This window comes from Ascaphus truei, chromosome 2 (assembly GCF_040206685.1).
Source record: "Ascaphus truei isolate aAscTru1 chromosome 2, aAscTru1.hap1, whole genome shotgun sequence".
NCBI lineage: Eukaryota > Metazoa > Chordata > Amphibia > Anura > Ascaphidae > Ascaphus > Ascaphus truei.
This window is the reverse complement of record NC_134484.1, coordinates 57,963,483-57,985,765: the sequence shown is the minus strand read 5'-3', so window position 1 is coordinate 57,985,765 and position 22,283 is coordinate 57,963,483. Positions and strand designations below refer to the sequence as shown.

At 39.5% G+C, this 22,283-nt stretch overlaps 1 protein-coding gene across 2 annotated transcripts in view; it reads right to left on the bottom strand.

Annotated features, from left to right (window-relative positions):
• Positions 1-21,813, bottom strand: part of ANGPT1 (angiopoietin 1) — a 375,883-nt gene extending 354,070 nt beyond the window's left edge. The window contains exon 1 of one of the 2 annotated variants that reach the window (XM_075582478.1): positions 21,090-21,813. In XM_075582478.1, coding sequence (XP_075438593.1) covers positions 21,090-21,428 — 339 coding nt within the window. In that variant the 5' untranslated portion in view covers positions 21,429-21,813. The remainder of the gene's footprint in view (positions 1-21,089) is intronic. The other variant, XM_075582477.1, reaches the window with a different exon arrangement.
• Between the last annotated feature and the right edge of the window lie 470 nt (positions 21,814-22,283).

The window sequence follows — 22,283 nt, the reverse complement described above, 5'->3', positions numbered from 1 at the left end:
TGTATGTCTTACAAACAGAAGTCAGTGCATAAACTACAGTACGTTGATATTGATTGTTTTCATAGTTTGACAGTGACATGAGTACATAAATAATTTACAAACTTATATGAATCAGTTGGCCCGATCCTAGTGTAATATCTCAGTCTTCTGGGAACACATTCAGATTAAAATGATGAATGTTTTACTACATTTGAAATCTTACCAGAAATCACATAGTATATCACCAGCACAACCAATAATAACGGTAAAATCCGGAATAACCTGTATATATGTGTAGCCATGGCTGGTACTGGCTATCCTTCTGCTCCTCCCTGTCAAGTAAGTCCTGATAGCTGCAGGCTGTAACAGGCAGTCATCTTGGGTTTTCCCCACCCTCAAGCAGCCTCTCTGAGTGACAGGGGAGGAGGTGAACTGGTCTGTGTGCAGCCAATCAGGGTGCAGACCTGTTGTCCTCCCCCTCTGTACTGAAGAGGATGCATGTCAAATTACAGTCAGTCTGAGTCCCTTCCGGCTGGAAGTGAGACGTGTTCTCAGTCCTTAGTGGGTTGAGGTGAATAGATCTACCACATTGCAAAGACCTCAATTGAGAGATGGCCAAGCACCATCCAGAGGCATGTGATCCTATGCTGATAAATGCATTCGCTGTAATAACAACTGCAGTGGATGCAATAAAGGATCCTGTTTTATATATCCCTGCCTAAGTTACAGTCTATTGGGTAGGGGTATGCAGTATGACTTTCACAGTGGGAACTGTCTCCAGCACACCTGGAGTCAACAGTGAATGGAGGAGTTGCACAAGACATGAGAAGAACCAATGACCAAGGGTGTGTAATCGGGCGCTCCTTAATTAGTTATATGTGCAAAGTGCTAGTGCATCAATAATATACATAAAATGTATAGTGAATAAATGAACAAACTCTGTAAAGTGACCAATAATATATAAAGTGAACCAAGTAAACAATTAATAAATGTTAATAAATACCACCACCCAATGTGAATAGTATACTAATTGTAAAGCAGCTAAAACAGAACCCTTTATAGACTGTTCTGGAGTCTATGTCTTGATTGTATTCTTCCACAGCAAGGGGAGCGCAGGACGTTCACAGCGTAATCATGAAAAAATAAAAGGACATAACATAGTGCATCCTGTGTGCGTATAATGGAAATATATAGGGCTGTAAGATAGTAGCACTCACACTTTATCCCCAGAAATAAAGCAGTACAGAGACTCTATCTCTCTCTGAAACGAGCAACCTTCAGTGGTAACTTCCAACACGATATTGTGGCTGTGGGATAATCCCTCCTTCAGTGTCATACAAAAAGGATAAAGACTGGCATGGTGTAGTATATCTGCAAAGTGTATTTCAAGACCAGTAGCAAAGAGATAAAATGCACTCACATTTTAAAATACAATACAGGGAATTGTACGAAATCCCGATCCTCTGGGCGTTCAGTCTCCGGCGTGTGCGCTCGTTCACGTAAGACACGGTAAGGGCGGATGTGACTTCACGCTTGATCTCCGGCTGCCAGGATCTCTCAACTGGATGCAGGCTTAGATTCTACGCGTTTAGTCATTCGACTTCCTTAGGAATCTCTTAGGTGATTGACTCGGCCATTGTAGAATATTCGACTTCTTTGCCTTAAAAAAACTCCTGGGTTGCTTTCGCAGTATGTTTTGGGTAATTTTCCATCTGTAAAGTGAAGCGCCGTCCAATCAACTTCGCTGAATTTGGCTGAATCTGAGCAAACAGTATATCCCTATACACTTCAGAATTTATCCGGCTGCTTCTGTCTTCTGTCACATCATCAATAAACACTATTGACCCAGTGCCATTGTAAGCCATGCATGCCCATGCCATCACACTGCCTCCACCATATTTTAGAGATGATGTGGTATGCTTCGGATCATGAGCCGTTCCAAGCCTTCTCCATACTTTTTTCTTCACATCATTCTGGTACAGGTTGATCTTAGTTTCATCTGTCCAAAAGTGCTGTTCCAGAACTGGGCTGGCTTTTTTAGATATTGTTTGGAAAAGACTAATCTGGCCTTTCTATTCTTGAGGCTTATGAATGGTTTGCACCTTGTGGTGAACCCTCTGTATTTGCTCTCGTGAAGTCTATTCTTTATGTTAAACTTGGATAATGATATGCCTACCTCCTGGAGAGTGTTCTTCACTTGGCTGGATGTTATGAAGGGGTTTTTCTTAACCATGGAAAGGATCCTACAATCATCCACCACTGTTGTCTTCCGTGGACATCCAGGCCTTTTTGTGTTGCAGAGCTCACCAGTGCGTTCTTTTTTTCTCAGAATGTACCAAACTGTTAATTTGCTACTCCTAATGTTCCTGCTATCTCTCTGATGGATTTTCTTCCTTTTTTTTTGCAGCCTAAGGATGTCCTGTTTCACTTGCATTGAGAGCTCTTTTGACTACATGTTGTGGGTTCACAGCAATAGCTTCCAAATGTGAATGCCACACCTGGAATCAACTCCAGAACTTTTACCTACTTAATTGATGATGAAATAACGAAGGAATAGCCCACACCTGTCCATGAAACAGCTTTTGCGTCAATTGTCCAATTACTTTTGGTCCCTTGAAAAAGATGGTGCTTCATATTCAAGAGATGTAATTCCTAACTCCTTCCTCCAATGTGGATGTGAATACCCTCAAATTAAAGCTGATAGACTGCACTTTAAGCCCATATTCATTATGTAACTGTAACTTGTATTTATTTTGGTACACAGCCGAAATAACACAACTTGAATCAGTATCCAATTATATATATATATATATATATATATATATATATATATATATATATATATATATATATATATATATATAGTCAGATAAGGCAGTTGGCAATCCAATAGGTGCTGGTAAGCCACAGGTGCACGTCCCATATAGAGAATGTAGTTATACGTTACCGTTCCAAGGATTGGTAAACAAGAGACAGCACTCAATGTTGAAAATCAAAGTGTATTAGTGAAAGCAAAAATACATCCAGAAACCCGCTGGGTTTCTGGATGTATTTTTGCTTTCACTAATACACTTTGATTTTCAACATTGAGTGCTGTCTCTTGTTTACCAATCCTTGGAACGGTAACGTATAACTATATATATATATATATATAGTGCTTGGGATTTGGGAATCTACTAAAATAGATCTTTCTCTCTCTAATTTTCAGTGAAAGTGCCTTTTTTAGATAGATCCGCAGATCATTTTTTTCTGTCCTCATTTCTATGTTTCATTGTTTGTCACTTTCTCTTTCCTAGCCTTTTCTGTTTCTGTTTTTATAAATTCCATTTTGTGACTGAGCCATCTTTGGCTCCCAATGTCTCCGCTTTCTCTGCACCTTCCATGTTTTACTCGTTTATGTTGTATATTCTATACCTGCCTGTCTTTCATTTATGACATCTTCTCTGTCTTCTTATGCATCCTTTCTCTACCAATCTCTTTCCCCAAACCCATTACTCCCTCTGTATTCTTCTCTGTTGCCATGTTTGGGGGGCATGAACACATCAAAATCGATATTTAAAAAAATAGTATTCAAGGTTCAAAGCGGGTAATATAATTATAAATTCATAGCACATCAAAGAGTTAGCACAATTTCAAACCAGCTGTAAATTAAAGAAGTGTTAACATTTTAATCCTATGTAATGACATTTTAATCCAATGTAAAAATGCTTCCTGTGCAAGAATAATGGAATATTTAATACCTTAGTCGATTTGCATAGAAATAAGGTTCAACATACTTGACATCCTTCTAAGCATTTCTTGCTAAGGTAACTGGATTAACAGTGTAAATAATTGTAGTGATCTAACAGCAGGACACAGCGTGCCAGTGGGTTTGATGCTTAAACATTTAAGCTGTAATACTGACATCCACTTTTCATCTATCCACTATGAATTATTGTGCTTTCATACTGACTTACTTAAAATGTAGCACTGGAATGTTGAATTCTAATTAATAATAGGTTCCTCTTGATCATTTATCACAGAACACAATGAAAGGTATAACTGATTTAACCTCTTGAATGTCAAGGGTCATTGCCACCTGCGTGGCCAAAGATATTGGAAAAAAAAGGTTGCAGTCCACTAGATACACCATCTTTCCTTTATCAGTATTTTCATGTGCCTATGAAAACTAGATACTGTATCATTTATTTCAGCACAAGTTGAGCATTTCATTGGTGCCTTTCACCGATGGGTCAAGATATGATGAAAAATTAAAAATCATTAATATTTGCATTGGTCTTGCCCAATTATTAGGTAGTGTTTTAAAATGCATTATTTAAAACTATATGTTGATGATTTGGCATATTCCTGGACTTCAAAAAAACATCCAAAATCTTTTTGTTTCAGTAAAAATAGATGAGGCTTTGAATAAAAATGTATTGAATACTCAAAAAACAATTTATAGAAGACACAATACCACCATAAATTTGATGAGTGTTTTTACAAGTGTTTCACGGACGATACATGAGATCTTTTTAATTTTTAAAAGGGCTAAAATATACTTTACAAATATGGGAATAAATACACATTTGCATGAATAACTTTATAGGTTAATGCAGTGTTTTTCAACCAGGGTTCCTACGAACCCTTGGGTTCCCCTGAGCACCCCTAAAAGGTTCACTGTAATTTTCAGTTAATTTAAAAATTTTACCAAATACATACAAATTTACAATGCATCTGATCTCAGACTCGCTGATAGAAATGGTTTGGGTTCCTCAGAATTTCACAGGGTTCCTTAACCAATAATAGGTTGGAAATCACTGGCTTAATGTATGATATTATCAATAATTTAATGGCATGTGAAAGTCTAATTATTTTCTTCAGTTTATCTCTGATTTTTTTAAACACTGCTCTGTTATGCAGTAAAAATGAATATCAAATTATATCCCGCAGCATCTCCTGAGTTTGAGGATATCACAGAAGTCTAGATTTTCATACTTTATCTGACCAATGCAGGCCTAAAATTAGTGCATAAGATAAATGCACAGGTGCACATCATACTGTCTCTGACTTGGAAAAACAACCCCAAAATTGGAATATATATATAGTATTAGTATTGCAATTAGTATAGGACACCAAGTATACTTTCAGCTCCATCCACCTTCTAGAAGGAGCCTAGACTGCCACCTGGTATAGGATGACTTTGAAGAATCCAAACCACTCCCCTGTAGACATTGTGACCAATGATGTCACTAGTACGTATAAATAGTGCGGGTGGAAAGTGCTTGAGTCAGGTCCTTGGAGGAATCACAGAGGAGGGATCACACTTGTATATATTGTAAGTTATGTTTAAGTGTATAGCAATGTTTAAGGATGTCTTGTAACCTTTATTATTTTATAGTTGGGAACGTGCCAACTATAAATTGTCTAAATTTAGCATAGGTTGAACTTGATGGACGTACGTCTTTTTTCAACCTCATCTACTATATAACTATGTAACTATGTGCCCCTCTTAGTCAGAGCCCATAGTGATGGTCTGAGGTTATTCATCTGCCATGAAAGAGGAGGAAGCATGGTACTCCTGGGGGGAATCCTTTTAAATAGAGTGTTCCGGAGCACTGCAGGATAGCTACATACAGTACAGCCTAGTTCCAAATGTGAGCCCCTTCTGATGCCTTGGGATAAGGAGGATACTCCTCTCAGAGTGACGGGATATGTATCCCGGATGGTGGGAGTATCTCTACCACGGGACCTGGTGGGAAGGAGGCAAATCCAAATACTGGGAAAATGAATACCACACAGATAAAGTACTCAGGGTATCAAGTTAAGCAATGACACAGAAAACTGAGACAGGTTGTATTGTATGTCTTTATTTATATAGCGCCATTAATGTATATAGCGCTTCACAGTAGTAATACACATGGTAATCAAATAAATAACAGATAATATAAATAACAGATCATGGGAATAAGTGCTTCAGACATAAAAGTAACATTAAGGAAGAGGAGTCCCTGCTCCGAGGAGCTTACAGTCTAATTGGTAGGTAGGGAGAACGTACAGAGACAGTAGGAGGGAGTTCTGGTAAGTGCATCTGCAGGGGGACAAGCTTTATGTATCATGTGTTCAGAGTATCCACAGTACTATTCATATGCTTTTTAAACAAGTGTGTCCTAAGGTGGGTCTTAAAGGTGGATAGAGAGGGTGCTAGTCGGGTACTGAGGGGAAGGGCATTCCAGAGGTGTGGGGCAGTCAGTGAAAAAGGTTTAAGGCGGGAGAGGGCTTTAGATACAAGGGGGGTGGAAAGAAGACATCCTTGAGTAGAACGCAAGAGTCTGGATGGTGCATAACGAAAAATTAGGGCCGAGATTTAAGGAGGGGCAGAAGAGTGTAAAGCTTTAAAAGTGAGGAGGAGAATGGAGTGTGAGATGCGGGATTTGATCGGAAGCCAGGAGAGGGATTTCATGAGGGGAGATGCTGAGACAGATCTAGGAAAGAGTAGAGTGATTCTGGCAGCAGCGTTTAGGATAGATTGTAGGGGAGACAGGTGAGAGGCAGGAAGGCCGGACAGCAGGAGGTTACAGTAATCAAGACGGGAGAGAATGAGGGCCTGAGTCAGAGTTTTAGCAGTCGAGCAACAGAGGAATGAAAGGGCGTATCTTTGTTATATTGCGGAGGAAAAAGCGACAGGTTTTAGAAATGTTTTGAATGTGAGGGGTGAATGTGAGAGAGGAGTCGAGTGTGACTCGTAGGCAGCGTGCTTGGGCTATTGGGTGAATATCGTAGTTCCAACAGTAATGTGGAAGGAGGTAGTAGGGCCAGGTTTGGGAGGAAGTATGAGGAGCTCTGTTTTAGCCATGTTGAGTTTAAGGCGTCGGAGGACCATCCAGGATGATATAGCAGAGAGACATTCAGAAACTTTGGTTTGTACAGCAAGTGTAAGGTCGGGTGTTGAAAAGTATATTTGTGTGTCGTCAGCATAGAGGGGATAATTAAACCCAAAAGATGTTATTAGGTCACCTAGAGAGAGTGTGTACAGAGAAAAGAGAAGAGGTCCCAGGACAGAGCCCTGGGGTACCCCCACAGAGAGATCAATAGAGGAGGAGGAGGTGTTAGCAGAAGAGACACTGAAAGTACGATGGGAGAGGTAGGATGAGATCCAGGATAGAGCTTTGTTCCGAATACCAAGAGTATGGAGAATGTGAAGTAGAAGAGGGTGGTCCACGGTGTCAAATGCTGCAGAGAGGTCGAGCAATATGAGCAGAGTGTAATGACCTCTGTCTTTGGCAGCATGGAGGTCGTCAGTTATTTTAGTGAGGGCTGTTTCCGTGGAGTGAGCAGTGCGGAAGCCAGATTATAGAGGGTCTAGGAGAGAATAGGTGTTGAGAAAATGGAGCAAGCGAGAGAATACAAGACGTTCAAGGAGTTTGGAGGCAAAAGGCAGGAAGGAGACAGGTCGATAGTTAGAAAGACCGGTAGGGTCAAGCTTGCTGTTTTTGAGTAATGGTATGACTGTTGCATGTTTGAAGGAGGATGGAAAGGTTCCAGAGCAGAGGGAGGAGTTAAAAATGTGTGTGAGCGTAGGGATTATAGTAGGAGCAAGAGGTTTTAGGAGATGGGAGGGAATGGGGTCAAGAGGGCAAGTGGTAGAGGGAGATGAGGCGATCAACAGTGACACATCCTCCTCTGAGACAGTGGAAAAAGAGTTAAGGAAGGCAGGAGGTGAGTTAGGAAGAGGTGTAGGTTGGGAGGCAGAAACAGAGGGGATGTTCTGACGTTTAGATTTCACCTTTTCCTTAAAATAGTCAGCAAAGTCCTGAGCGGAGATGGAGGAAGAAGAGGCAGCGAGGGTGGTTTGAGTAGAGTATCAAAGACAAAGAACAGTCGGCGTGGGTTAAACTTGTGCATGTTGATTAGTGAAGAAAATTAGGCTTGTTTAGCTTGCGAGAGGGCAGAGTTGAAACAGGATAGCATAAATTTGTAGTGAAGGAAGTCTGCGAGAGCATGAGATTTCCTCCAGATGTGTTCAGAGGAACGAGTGGAGGAATGCAGCATGCGCGTGTGGGAATTTAGCCAGGGTCTAGGGTTAGAAAGGCGAGGGCGGCAGAGAGAAAGCGGGGCATGTAGATCAAGAGAGGAGGACAAGGCAGAGTTGTAGTTCCTGACCAGGTTGTCAGGGTCTGTAGCAGAGCTGAGAGAGGAGTGTAAAGTGGACTCAAAGTCAGGTAAGTGAATAGAGCGCAGGTTTCTGCAGAACTGGGGGGTAGATGGAGGTGGAGAATGGGAGAAGCGAGATAAAGAGAATGAGATGAGGTGCTGGTCAGAGAGAGGAAAAGGGGAAATGGAGAAATCGGAGAGAGAAAAGTTTTTTGTGAAAACCAGGTCTAAGTAGTGGCTATCCTTGTGGGTGCTGGCTGCAGTCCACTGTTAAGGCCAAAAGACGAGGTTAGAGAAAGAAAGCGGGAAGCCCAAGGGAGAGAGGGGTCATCAATATGGCAATTGAAGTCCCCAAGGAAAAGAACAGGGGAGTCTGAGGAGAGAAAGAAATAGAGCCAGGATTCAAAGTGAGAGAGAAAGACAGAAGGGGGATGAGTAGAGGTAGGTGGGCGATAGATGACCACAATATGGACGGGGAGAGGAGAGAAGATCTGGACAGTGTGAGCCTCAAAGGAGAGAAAAGCAAGAGATGGAGGAATAGGAAGGGTTTGGTAACAGCAGAGAGAGGAGAGCAGAAGCTGCCTTACCTGATAATCACAGCATACCACGCTTTCACTGCAGCATAGAATTCGGTTAATAACATGCAAATGAACACTCACAGTGCAGTGGAAACACGATGTGCTGTGCAATTATGGTGTAAGGCAGGTTTGTGAACCTGTTTCATGCAGTATACAGTGTGTGAACTCACTTAAAAGTATTCTGTGTCATTCTTGTTCAGTACATTGTACAGTGAAGGATTTTTGTCACTTTTTTATGCACCAACTTACTTGTTAACAAGATAAAGATGCGAAAGGTACAAATATTTTTTGACTTGGAAAAATGACACTCGAGAAAAATACCATAGAAAAAGCATTTTAAAAATAAGGGTAACATACCTTTCCCCACATGGGGATCTATCTAGACACAATCTTTATATGGTATTTGTATCATAAATTTGCACAGGCTTCAGATTCTATATCAAGATTTTTTATGCAAGCTCAGTGTAGTAATAGAAGAATATCAAATCTTGTTCCCCTGAATCTCCTAAATGTGCTGATGCCAAACATCAGTGGGGTTACTGTAGTGCCCACGGTTATTCTAACACAAACCAGTTGCAATCTCCAAAAAGACCCAGGTTCACCCAGGTACATGCCTTAAACTTGCCTTAAACTAGACCCAGCATTTCTGCATTGATTAATGGCCCATCAGATAAACAGCAGGGGGCCCTGGCAGTCCCATTCAAACGGAATGGGACTGCCAGGGACCCCTGCTGTGATAATCCTATGGGTCATTAGTCAATGCAGAAATGCCTTAAACTTGCCTTAAACTAGCCAGGTTACACCCAGCACATACCAAGAATGTAACCGGGCTAGTTTAAGGCAAGCTTTAGAATACTCGTGGTCTCTGTATATAGTATTTTTTTGCCACTAGAATCCGCAAATCAGCATAACTGCTTTCATACTGTACCTAAGATTTTCATAGAATGGTTCCATAGTACAGCGGTGTGCAAACTGGGGGGCGCAAGACTGCCTGCAGGGGGGCGCGCGGTTTACCGAGGCCCCACGCGCTTCCCGAAGGCACTTAAGTGCCGGGGGAGTTGCAGGGCCTCTGTAAACCTTTACTTACCTTGGCTCCACACACGTCGCCATGGCAACATGGCATCAAATGACGCCGCGAGGTCATGTGATGTCACGTTGCTAAGGCAACGCGGCGTCATGACGCCGGAGCCAACGTCGGAGCCGAGATAAGTGGGTGTCAAGGGGACGCGGGGGTGAGGTGACCGCTGGCCGGGGGGCGCAGGGAAAAAAGTTTGCACCCCTGCCATAGTACAATAACACCATATATTGAGATATCTGAACACCATCACATTTTTCCTAAAAAAAACATGGTTCCTAAACAATTCACTATCAGATACTGTATACTGCTCAGGAGTCTCTATTAATGATATTGCTCACTTCTTATACAGACATAATAAAGATCCTAGTAGCCTCACTATTATGGCTATTGAACAGATTAAACCAAGCTCCATGAGAGGTGATAGACTGGGGAAACAGAGATGACAATAAACCTATTGGATATTTAAGTTGTAAACTCTGTATCCTGATGGCCTACAGTAAATGAATAATTAGACTTAGTGGCCTTCCAGAGTCTTTGAGGTATACAAATAAAGGATATTCACAAGCTAATGCATGTTCATTGGACCAATACCCAGTTTTGAGTGTCATCTAACGAATATAAAACATTTAGTGAATCATTTTGGTGTTTTAATTTATTTTATTAATGGTAATCTTAAAGTCTTAACATATAATATCAATGTTCTTATAATTATATTTCCATTTAATATTTTTATCTTTTGGTGTTTTTTCATTTTTAACATTTGACAACTTTTTACTCGATTTATTACTAGTATTATACGTTTAAATATAGATACAATTATGAATATGATATTATTAAAAAGGTTAAAAATATTTTTTTTTAAATGTGTAAGAAGTAAGCTAATAAGGAGAGATGAACAAATATTATTAATCACATTAAATAATATACAACAAGGTTCACGTAATGATTAGCCGGAAGGAAGGTTTTAGAAACCACCAGAATATCTAATTACTTGGTTCAATTGTTTTATAAAGCATATTTATGTATTTATGTATTGAGAAATATCATTATAATCTATTGAAGTGTTTTGAATCCTTATTAATTGTTGGAATCATAATTTTTGTCCGATCCCCTGTTGTATTTTGTTATTTGTCTGTACTATGTGTAGAATCATCATAAAAACCACGGATAGATACCTGTTCCTCCCATATTATTACCTATATTTTAGCTATGTCTATTGTAGCAATGGTGAATTTAGGTATTCATATTGAATTAATCAAAATGAAACAAAATTGAATATGGATGGTACTAATAATAACTTAAAAAATATTATAGAAAAGAAGAAATTGAGGGAAAAAAGTTTATTCATAAAATTATATATTTTTATTTATATATAAGCAAATTTATTCCAATCCTTTATGAAGGACACAAATAGGCAAATTCAGTTATGACACATTAACTAGGCTATGCACTGATTGACTCAGATAATATAAAATATATGAGAAAAAATTATAATACCAAAACGCAATTGCAAATACACTGGGAATTAGCTAAACAATATGCATGTTTGTGAATCAATTAATTAATGAAAACATGAAACAGGTGATTAATTGATTTAGCCCGCTTAAAGGAAGGATCTGAGGCAGATGCAGACAATCCATGATGAAAAGACAGTAGGTGGGGAAACGCGTTGGAGTTGAGCTGCAGCAGCAGCATAGTAACTATAGAATCTCCCCATAGTCTTCTCCCTGTTACCAGTATCCTGTATATTCCGTGGTGGGTCTGAAGCACCAGTGGAACGCATAGCGCCAGTGGAACGTAGGCAGAGCAAGCAACATTTCTGGGACAGTGACATCACTTCCAGGAGTGTCCCGCATCAATCGGAATGCCGGTCGGAGGAAGAGGGGACTTTGTGGAGCTGAACTGGGACCGCTGCATACCAACAGGGGTCCTCAGCTCGCAAGCGACCATCACCTCCAACCCAAGGAGGAAGGCATCCAGCGGGTCCTGGACACTGAACCCTGACCACAGGACTATTGGCAGACTACCCATACAGGAGAGGGGAGAACGGAGACTTGTACCATAAGGCAACATACACTTGTATTATTTTTTTCATTCATTTATTTACTATCTCTTTGTGTGAGTGCACAGTTGAGTTTTAATATTGTTAATTATTGATTGAATATATATATACTGTATTATAGATATTTTACATTTTCTTGCGCTCCCTATTTTTTTCTGTTTTTGTGGTTCTATTGAAGAGGATTGGCATCCTGACATTTGGGGCTGCATTGGGTCAATACCCTTCACAATACAAGACTCACTCAAGAGACTACTATACAGTTACACTTTGTATCCCCTTATTTGCAACATCATCTTCATGTGGATACAATCTGTAGGCACATGAAGGGTTGATCTTTAAAACCATTTGTGTGTTTGCTGCAAATCTGCATCTGTAGGGACATATTTATCAGTGTTTTGTTATGCTAGAACTGATTGCATTTTGAATTTAGGATATCTTTTAATGTTTCTTATTTATGTTTTATTTTTTTAACTGTATGGTTTATATTAAGTCTATCTAGATTTAAGAACACTGGGCTAAAGTTTTATAGGAATCTACTAGTATGGCCAATATGCATTATCACGAACATCATACATCTATGACAGTTTAAAATCCACTAGTAAATTACCCACGCCTAGCGCACCAGTGCACACACTTGGGTGCGTGCACACAAGTCCACTTTTTATTCATTTATTGCAAAAATCTTGCCTTTTTTCACCATGCGTGGGTGCTCCAGGGCCATTTTTTAATGTCTGAGCAAGAGACATTCAAAGATGGTGCTTCTGAGCGGCAGGCGCAGAACTCGGAACGGCGGCAGCAGCAGCAAGGGACACTGACATTGATGAAGGCGCTCGGCCACACGGGACATTGACGGAGCAGCGGCTCGGGAAAGGTCCTGAGCGCACTGTTCCACACCACCACCAATCTCTCAATGTCCCGCGTGGCCGAGCACCCTCGTCAATATCACTGTCCCTTGCTGCTGCCACTACGAGTCCCGCATACACCGCCACTCCGACGCTCCATCTTTAAATGTCCTTTGACATTGACGAGGCTGCAGAGGACTCTGACATTTACAGATGATGCCAGGGCTGACACCCCGGGCAAGTGCCCGACCAGCTCGCCCCTTAATATGGCGCTGGGGGCAGTTATGACATGTTTGTATAATGCAGATTAAATTTGCAGTACTAAGCAAATTAAATGGTTTTATGTTTATTGCTTTGTTTGCTTTCAACTAATGTGCAGTCCTTTGAAGCTAAGATATTCTTGTGTACAGTACTGTGTGTATATTTGTGCAACCCTTTCACATATGTATTTATTTACAAAATGTTTACGAGGAAAAATACATTTGGTGGAAATATTTTATAAAATGAAAATCCTGCTGTTTTCCATTATACTGTATGAGTATTCCACTAAACATGATCTGTGCGCTGTTCATAAAGTAGTTGTTTCAATCTGCAAATATGTATCTAAACAAACCTTAACATGAAAAAAAAAAAAAAATATATATATATAGTGCAGAATAAATGAGTTCTTCAGTATTAGGTGATACCTTTTTTATTGGACTAACAATTTATGTCATAGGACAAGCTTTCGAGAGTTCTCCTCTCTTCTTCAGGTCAAGCAATACTGATATACAAAGGATTCAATGGCTAAAGCAGTGTAGAGAGAGGGGAAAAAAACAACAGATATTTAATGTAGATAAGGTAGGGTGTTAAGTGTTTGAAGCCAGGGGACAGTGTCAAAGAAAGGTGGGGAGGGGAAGGGATGCTGGGGGGGAGAGAAAGTGTGGATAAGAATTGAGGCAAGCAGGATAATTACAAACAATTTTGATAGGGTGTGAGAAAACCCATGTCCGCATTAAGTCCTTTGGGTTTGGTGTCAAGGAGTCGTATCATTCTGAGTTCAAATGTTTTCCATTCTTGGGTGCGTTTAAACATTCCATTGAGGATTTTGCTTGACCTAAAGAAGAGAGGAGAACTCTCGAAAGCTTGTCCTATGACATAAATTGTTAGTCCAATAAAAAAGGTATCACCTAATACTGAAGAACTCACATTTATTCTGCACTATCGCAACTGGACTAACACGGCTATTTTCTGCTTTATATATATATATATATATATATATATTGTGACATAGTCCAAAGATGTTAGGCAGCTTTCTGCCCCATTTTAGAGCAGAAAGTGCAGGAATAGTTACAAATGATCCGTTCCACAGCTTCCCATTAACTCAGGCAGCTGGATGGAAAATCCAGACCACAGATTACCATGGCTCTAGTTCTCCCTCACCTGCTCTTCTAATCACATGCACAGGTATTTAGAGCAGAGAGGTTTTGCATTTCTCTCTCTCTCTCCTTGGAGCCTGGAGGCTGGGGGTATCGCTGCTCCCCTGCATCCAGTATCGGGGTTGACGGCCCCTCCACGTATCACAGTACCAGAGGATTTGCCTGGACACGGGACCGAGTTCCCACCACGAACAGATAAGACCAAACAAATGTTTACTGCTGTTGCTAAAAGACTGTGCTGTATCTAAGTGACCCTAAATGAGAGAGCATTGTTTTAAGCTGGGGAACCAGGTTAGTTGGCCAGCAGCTGTTAGAGAGACTGATTCTATGTGTAGTTAGATCCCTGAAAGGGATAGGATTTTGTTTATATAATTTGGTTTCTTTTTACTTGAAATAACAGTGTGGGAAATACTGTAACAATGAAATGAGTGAACTGCTGAATGAAAGTATCTGAGTACCTCTAACCTACACATGTTAAAGCTGCAGTACCTTACTTGGATGAAAATAAAGCAGGCAGAAGCCTGAGTTAAGCAGCTTAATACTTTGCATGATCCTGTTTTTGTATTAAATAACCCTAGAAGACTGTGTCGGGAAGAACCCAGACAGACGTCAGCACTACAAAAGAGGGGCGTTTGTCACAATATATATATATATATATATATATATATATATATATATATATATATATATAGTTGTTTCCTAAATTAACTTTATCTTAGCTTTTACCAAAGTTACAATTTACCCATAAAGATAGTTTTGAGCCTTTCTATGTTTATTTTTACTCCAGCATACAGTAATACTAGAGAGCCACAATAAGATATCCGGTTTACAATTACTTAACATTTACAATTCTCAACTATATTAACTAAAAGTATATTTTATAATATGTTCCGACAGGGATTATTTGTCATCATTTATCTTTGCTTTTCCTCCTGCTCTACAGTTCACAGCTATGAGGTACATGACAATGTCCTGTTGCATAAACATTTTTGATGCATGCTAAACTGATTCCTAGAGTATCTTCTTAATAAACTCTGGAATTCTGATTACCCTGACTCGTTTGTACTGTATTTTCTACCTTGCTTCTTTCACAAGCATAAAATAAAACAGAATTTGTATGTTAGGAATGTAAGGAAAAATATTTTGTGTCATCTCCTCGGTTCAGATGCCTAAATACAACACGAGGAATGCAATTACCAGGAGATGTAATAGTTCTAAATGTTCTGTATATTAAATATCTCCTATTTTGGTCCGTGGCGAGTCCACATGATGTCTCATTGAGTAAGTTCCAAGTCTGTTACATGATGACAGCCAGATCTGGAAATGTAAACTATCTGATCTCTGACAAAGGTTACTTTTACCATAATTCAATGGACAGACCTGCTTTTAGATTATTTGACTGCCTTTTGCTGTATTGCTATGATATTCTCTATGTTTCTTTCACCTCCAGCTCTTTTTCTTCCATTAACAAATAAGAAAGAACTTTGTTTTGACAAAAAGAGTAAAAAGATATGTTGAAGGAGTACCAGATTTTTACATTGTACTGATAACACGATGTACAAACACCCATATTGTCCAATTGTCACATTGTGAAGATGAAAATGGGATGGACAAACAGACTGGCTTACAATCAGAATTTATTGTGCCAAGAACTCCAACGTTTCGGCCGTGTGATACAGCCTTTATTAAGGTTGCCCTCACCTAGATAAAGGCTGGTTCACACTGCTGAAACCGTGTGCCCATCTCAATTGCATCTTCACTGCTGATCTTTTGGGACCTTAGGTGTCCTTGTAATTGGAGCACCAGCAGACAAACTACGTTTGCATTTTACAGTGTGCCCACATTTTCCCTTGTGTCTGTTCATTGTCCCGTTGTCACATGATTTACTAACACCCATATTTTGGGGGCTGAAGTTGCTGTAATTTGAGTCTTGCAGCAGGTGTCCCTGGACACAGATTTGTTGTTTTCCTTATATATTGTTTCTGTTTGCCCTGTTCTGTAAAATATTGATGGGACAGGGAGAGGATTTTTACCATGAAAAGGAGAATAAAAATGTAGTCTGAAAACCCACAGATGGCCACATTTACTAAGCAGTGCTATTCCACAAGACCGGAAGACATCTAATGACGTTTTCACCTGAGTGTCTTGTGGAATATCAGTACTTGGTTAACATGAGCCTGAATATTTTGCTATTAACTGATGTAGCTGCATCATCACATTATAATGATAAAGTCACTGCTAGTGATGATATTGTTTTCAGTAACAGGAAACATGTAGCAAAGCAGAACTCCAAATTTCATCACCAAAAAGCCCCCTTGGCAAGCTTCTACTATGTCATGTGACAAACACAAAATGCAAGCGTACAGCTTCTTCTCACATCGCATTCCAACATTACATATGTATTACTTGATGTATTATCACACTACAATGCAGACACACATCTAGCACTCTCACAGATAGGAAACAAATGTTCTAAAAGTGGTCAAAGCGTAGTATCTGTGTGTGTTGTGTTGTGCGGATCTGTTGTATAAAAAGTATGCCTCTTACCTCACTTCACATACTCAAAAATCTGCCGTTTTACTCGATTCAGCCTTTCAAGATAACTTAGAAAATGTCTGATTTCACATTCCACGTGAAACTTGTGACCTACTTGTGAATATTTGGTCGCATCTGCTTGACTTCTGACCATATCTGAACACTACAGCAGGAGGTGAATTGGATTGGAGGTGAAATGTGGCCCGGCATTCAACTTCTCTGCTGGCTCTCCTAGTGCGGCGTCATGGCGTCATGTGATGGCACGTTGTCATGGTAACATGTCGCCATGTCATGTCACCATGACGACGCAGCATCACATGACGGCACAGCATTGATGGAGGATGACTGCTCTCTTACAGAGGCCCCGCTCTCTCCCCCAGCAATCAGTTTAATTGCTGTGGAGCAGAGCACATGGTCAATGTAACAGCGATGCATAGAGCAGCAGCGGCCCAGGGCCATGCTGTGGTGCAACAGACGTGCTGTAGCTCCAGCCTATGGACACGTTGGGTATTTGCCCAGTGTCCTGATGGGCTAGTCCGCTGCTACAGTAAAGCAATAAAGTCCTTTTAAGCATATCATCCTAGATAGCATATGTTGGAATAGGAATTAATTGATGGTCAGGAAGTTTTTTTTTTTGTTTGTCATTTTTAGCATTTGTGAAATAATGTAGATGATTTCAATAGCTTTTCAATGTACAGTTGGCCTAACACCCCAACTTCAAAAAGCACAACAATGTATAGTACAGAATGTACAGTGCGACTCATACTTTGGTAAAAAACTAGTTTGAGGTTTACTACATCTGTTCTCAAGATTTCCTTTATTGTGCATCAAGATTTTTGCTGACTGAAAACTACTGAAAATATTCACATCATGTTAGGTGGGAATGCATCCTTCAGAAAAATCAGAACTCTTCTTTATTTGTATCTAAGCCTGCATTCAGGATGCATGCATCATTCAGTGAATCCATTTAAGAGTGTGGTTAACATACATATTTAATAGAGAATTAGGAAGGTTGTGAGAATCTCCCCAATATGCTCCTGTCCACTAAGTCAGCATGGACAGGGCTACAGTAACATCATGAGGAAAAGATACACAACTTCAAAGCCATGGATATTGTCGGCAGCTCCCCCCTGCATCTCGGCTGTGGGGGTCTATTTGCTACTCAGCTGTGTTCACTTCAGCTCAAATGCTCTTAGAAACAACACCCGAGTCACAGCAAAGGCGGTATAGCCTTTGGTGGCAACCAGAGGTTGTCAGCCGTTTGCTGCCGTTTGCTGATATTACAGCTGCTCTGCTATTTGTCTTCAATAAGATATTTGAGATGTGTATTGAAGTATTTCCATCTTCTCACATTTCTCTGCTCTCAGTGCTCTACCTCCGCACAATCCCACTTATTTCTTCCGCCAATGCCAACTCCTTCAATTAACAAGCAGATATCTGAAACACACCAACCTTTGTATCCCCTGTACCTTTTCTTTCTACTTACTCTTCCTTATAGATTGTATGCTCCTTAGGGCAGGGCCCTCCCTACCTACTGTAACAATGTATGTTACTGTTTGATATTTTATTGTTTTTGTCCTTCAACTCTATTGTACTGAGCTATGTAATATGTTGGGGGAGAGACATCTGAAAAATGGACTGGTGAGATCTTGAGAACTTGCTTACATTTAAAGGTACTGTAGTATTTACATGGATTATATTCCTACTACTAAGAAGAACACAGATCAAGTTGGATGTGTGAGAAGACAGCAAGTTAAAGGACAGACATATATCTTCTAGCATTTCACTGACATGGTTAAATTATATTTTATTCTGAGCTCCAAATATTCCACAAAACAGTGTCATGATTCTTATCAAGTTAGGGTAAACATAGTCAGTAACTGTAGTGCCAAAAGCTTGCTTCACATCACTCCTGCAATAAAAACTGTGAAATGATGGACTGCAAACACCTCTCCACAGTTACTTCCTATTTCACCATTATTTAAGAACAATGAATATGGTGCTGTGTCAGTTTGCATGAGGCCAAGCTATAAACATAAGGGAAACATTGTAATAGTACTGCTGTATATGGGTAGTTTATTTTCAATAAATAACCTATTTTAATAATAAACTACATTCTGCAGGTTATAGGAAAACAGCATTACTTTCACAAATCAAACAGTTCACATAGTAATAAAATCAATGTGAGTGATTTGCCTGCTGTGGGTCAGACTCCTGCCACTTAGAAGCAGATCATTTAATTGCAGGAGAAATTGACACATCTAAATCCCTGCAGATACTTTAAAACTGTAAACAATCACAAGACTTGAGATGCTGAGACTAGTTTTAGTAAAACGTTTTTGCAGAGAGTAAATCAGCTCGATTTTGTAGGAATTGCTCACTTTTTTAGGATCAAATCTTATTTAGTGACAGTATTAAGTGAGCTTTACCTTCTACAGAGATTATTGTTTCTCTTTTAATGCATAAAAAACAGTGATTTTAGCACAGTCCCTAGTGGACAAAACTAACCATAGCTATTCGAGGCATATGTGGGGTACGTAAGCAAGCAATATTAACATAACAATTAAGAATAGCAAATTAGTAGCAATGCAATGGAAATAAAATGTAATTAGAACACATATTACACCTCTTCTATGTATGTATTGGTATCTTTATTTAGATAGTGCCCACCGTGTACCCGGCTCTTTGCAAAAGAGACAATAAAGTACAGAGAATTATAATACAATAAGTGCATCAAACAAAATCAGACAATAGGAAAAGAAATCCCTGTCCCGGATAATTTACAATCTAAGTGGTATGTTGGGAGATTTACAGAGACTGCAGGTGAGATAATAAGTGCAGGGGATGGCAGTGCTTGGGCACAATAGTTGGTAGGAGCGACTGTGGGTGTGGGACAGTTGCCATGAGTTTAGACTATTTAAATGCTTCTGCTATACCCAATGAAGGACCCTGAGAGGTTCAAAAGCATGTAAAATATCAACTACTTGGTGGTTCAATAAAAGGTATCCTAACACCTATGCCTCTCCCTCCCTTGTTATTTTATTTAAAGGTTTGGCTTAAAGGTGGGGAGAGATGGTGCTTATAATAGCTTATACTGAGTGTGAGGAAGTTCCACAGGTGAAGCAGTGAAGGAAAAAAAAGTATAGGTAAAAGGGGCGGAGAGGAGACCATTATAGGTACTGTAGAACACAGGAGTTTAAATTAATACATTTCACATAAATGTACAAGAAAATTACAGTATATGTTGTATTTACCACACATTACATTGTGTGTGTGTTTGGAGGGGGGAGGGTATATATATATAAATCATCTTCAGCCCTCGTAGATCCTGTGTTGAATATATAGATATATTATAATTTACACATATAATCACAATCATCATCTTGAGCCCTTGTCTATCCACTGTTGTATGAATATATTAATATGTTCTACATTGTTAACATGATGTTTTTTTCCAGCCCTTGTTAATCCTCTATCGTATGTATATATGTATTTCAATAATAACTTATGACTTTCATGATAATACCTTATCCAAATGTTCAATCGTATCATTCAATTTACTTCAGTGTGCAACATGATGTGCTGTGATGTTGAGTATCTGTCAAATCCTCATCATTTATGGTATTGGCTAGTTCTGCTATTACGAACAGTCTGATATACAGTAGAGTATTCTACTCAATACAATATTTTACAGTAACATACTCAATGTTATTTTATGCTGACTGGAGCAGTTGCTTTACCTCTTCCTAAAAATAATTGAATGTTTACTATTAATCTGGAATGTTTACAGTATATTTTATCACTTTGTTATAATTCAGATACCTACATAATCACAAACATACAAGTTGATATGTAAAAAAAAATATTCACAAATGACTAATTACATTGTGATAATTAACTAAATGGAGCACTTATTAAGACTGTCTAGTAAGGAAAGCTCATTCTACTCCCTATATCCCAGGGCATTATTCGAACATTTAATAAATCTGTTTCTTTAAAGCTTAGATCACTCACTGATAATATTATCCAGGTATGTTTAGTGATGGTGACATTTGCTCTGAATAGCTTATCTATATATAGATGTTATGTTATAAGACACATTATTCATAAGCCATGTTCTTTCTTTACAGGGGTGCTGGAAGTCTAATACTGTACATACCTTCTAAAAACAAACATCTGCAGGGAATACAGTGCACATCGGCATACTTGAGAGCAAATGACTGACTATAACACATTTGTATCACTAATATTGTTTGGCGCAATGGTTTTGTTTTATGACAAATGTATCTTTTTAGCCACAGTGCAAAATATAAGGACACTTAAATGTCCTCTAAAAAAAAGCATTGGAGCAATGCCCTGCATACGGTATCTATAGTAAATATGAAAAATAACTTTCTGAAGATAATACGTTGCGTCCTGTACATCACATAAACATTTTGCCTATTTTAGAAAGGGGACACTTACTTTTTGCAGCCACTGAGTGTAATTCTCCATCACATGTTCCAGATGCTGTAGTTTTTGGGAAGAGAAATCCTGATCCATTTGTGGAGCATCCCTTTGCAGAGCATTGATGTTGTATTGGTCTGTAGTACTTTCACGACAGTTCCCATCTTGCTCAGGGAGAATAAATGTATATACACACTGCCCATGCTGAATCCGGTTAATTTTCCTCCCATTGCTGTCTGTCCCTTTCCTCTGGACGCTGCACCCTATATCAAGCACTAGAGCAGCCCACAAGGCAACAGAAAGCAACGTTGTCATTCTGCTTCTGCAGTTTTGACTTGCAAAAAGAAAACCCCCCATCTCCTTGCTAGTGATTTTCTAATAACTACACAATTAAGTTTGAGAGAATGCTGAAGCCCTATGACAGGATTTGATTCAGCTGCAAAATTTTATTTCACCCCTGTGATATCTTCTTTTCAGCTCCAACTGATATATTTAGTGCATAGCAGCCAGCACTTATTGTTCGCTCTCATTTGCAGCCCAGAGATTAGCCAGTCCGCTGCACATGCATAGCCCAGACCCTTCCCTCTACACTGGCTGCTGTTGAACTGCTATTTTCACTCAGACCCCAGTGAGTTTTATTAAGGCTGCACATCTAAGCCAAGCTGGAAGCAGCCTGCAAGATGACTTGACAGGAATGTGTGTGTATGAGTGCGCTCCTATGCTAAGAATGGCTGGTGGCTCAGTACAGAGGGATCATTTTACAAAGTGGCTGCATGGATGACCTCAATCAAGCATGGCTATTCTGCATAAGAGCCTGAGACAGAGTTAAGCAAGGCAGCCTGTCCTTCCCAATACCTGATCGTTATTCTGCAGGTTTTTTTTTTTTTTGCATTGTTATAAAAATTTTAATAACTTTAGGAATATTCCTTTTTTTTAATCCAACAGTAGATGTACTGTAACCTATATCTTTATTGTTAGAATACCTATCATGTTTTATTTTTTAATCACAGAACAGACACTGCAGGTTACAGAGTAGTAAAGCAGAGATAAACTAGCACAGTGACCTTTGTGGTAAACGCATTCTGTAATTGACACGGGTGCGTTAGACCTAAATGTATTTGATTAACACCTTGAAAACTCAGCCTTGTATGAATCCTTTCAAATATATGTAAAACCTTTCAGGGCTTCTCGGGATGACCAGGTGCTTTTGAG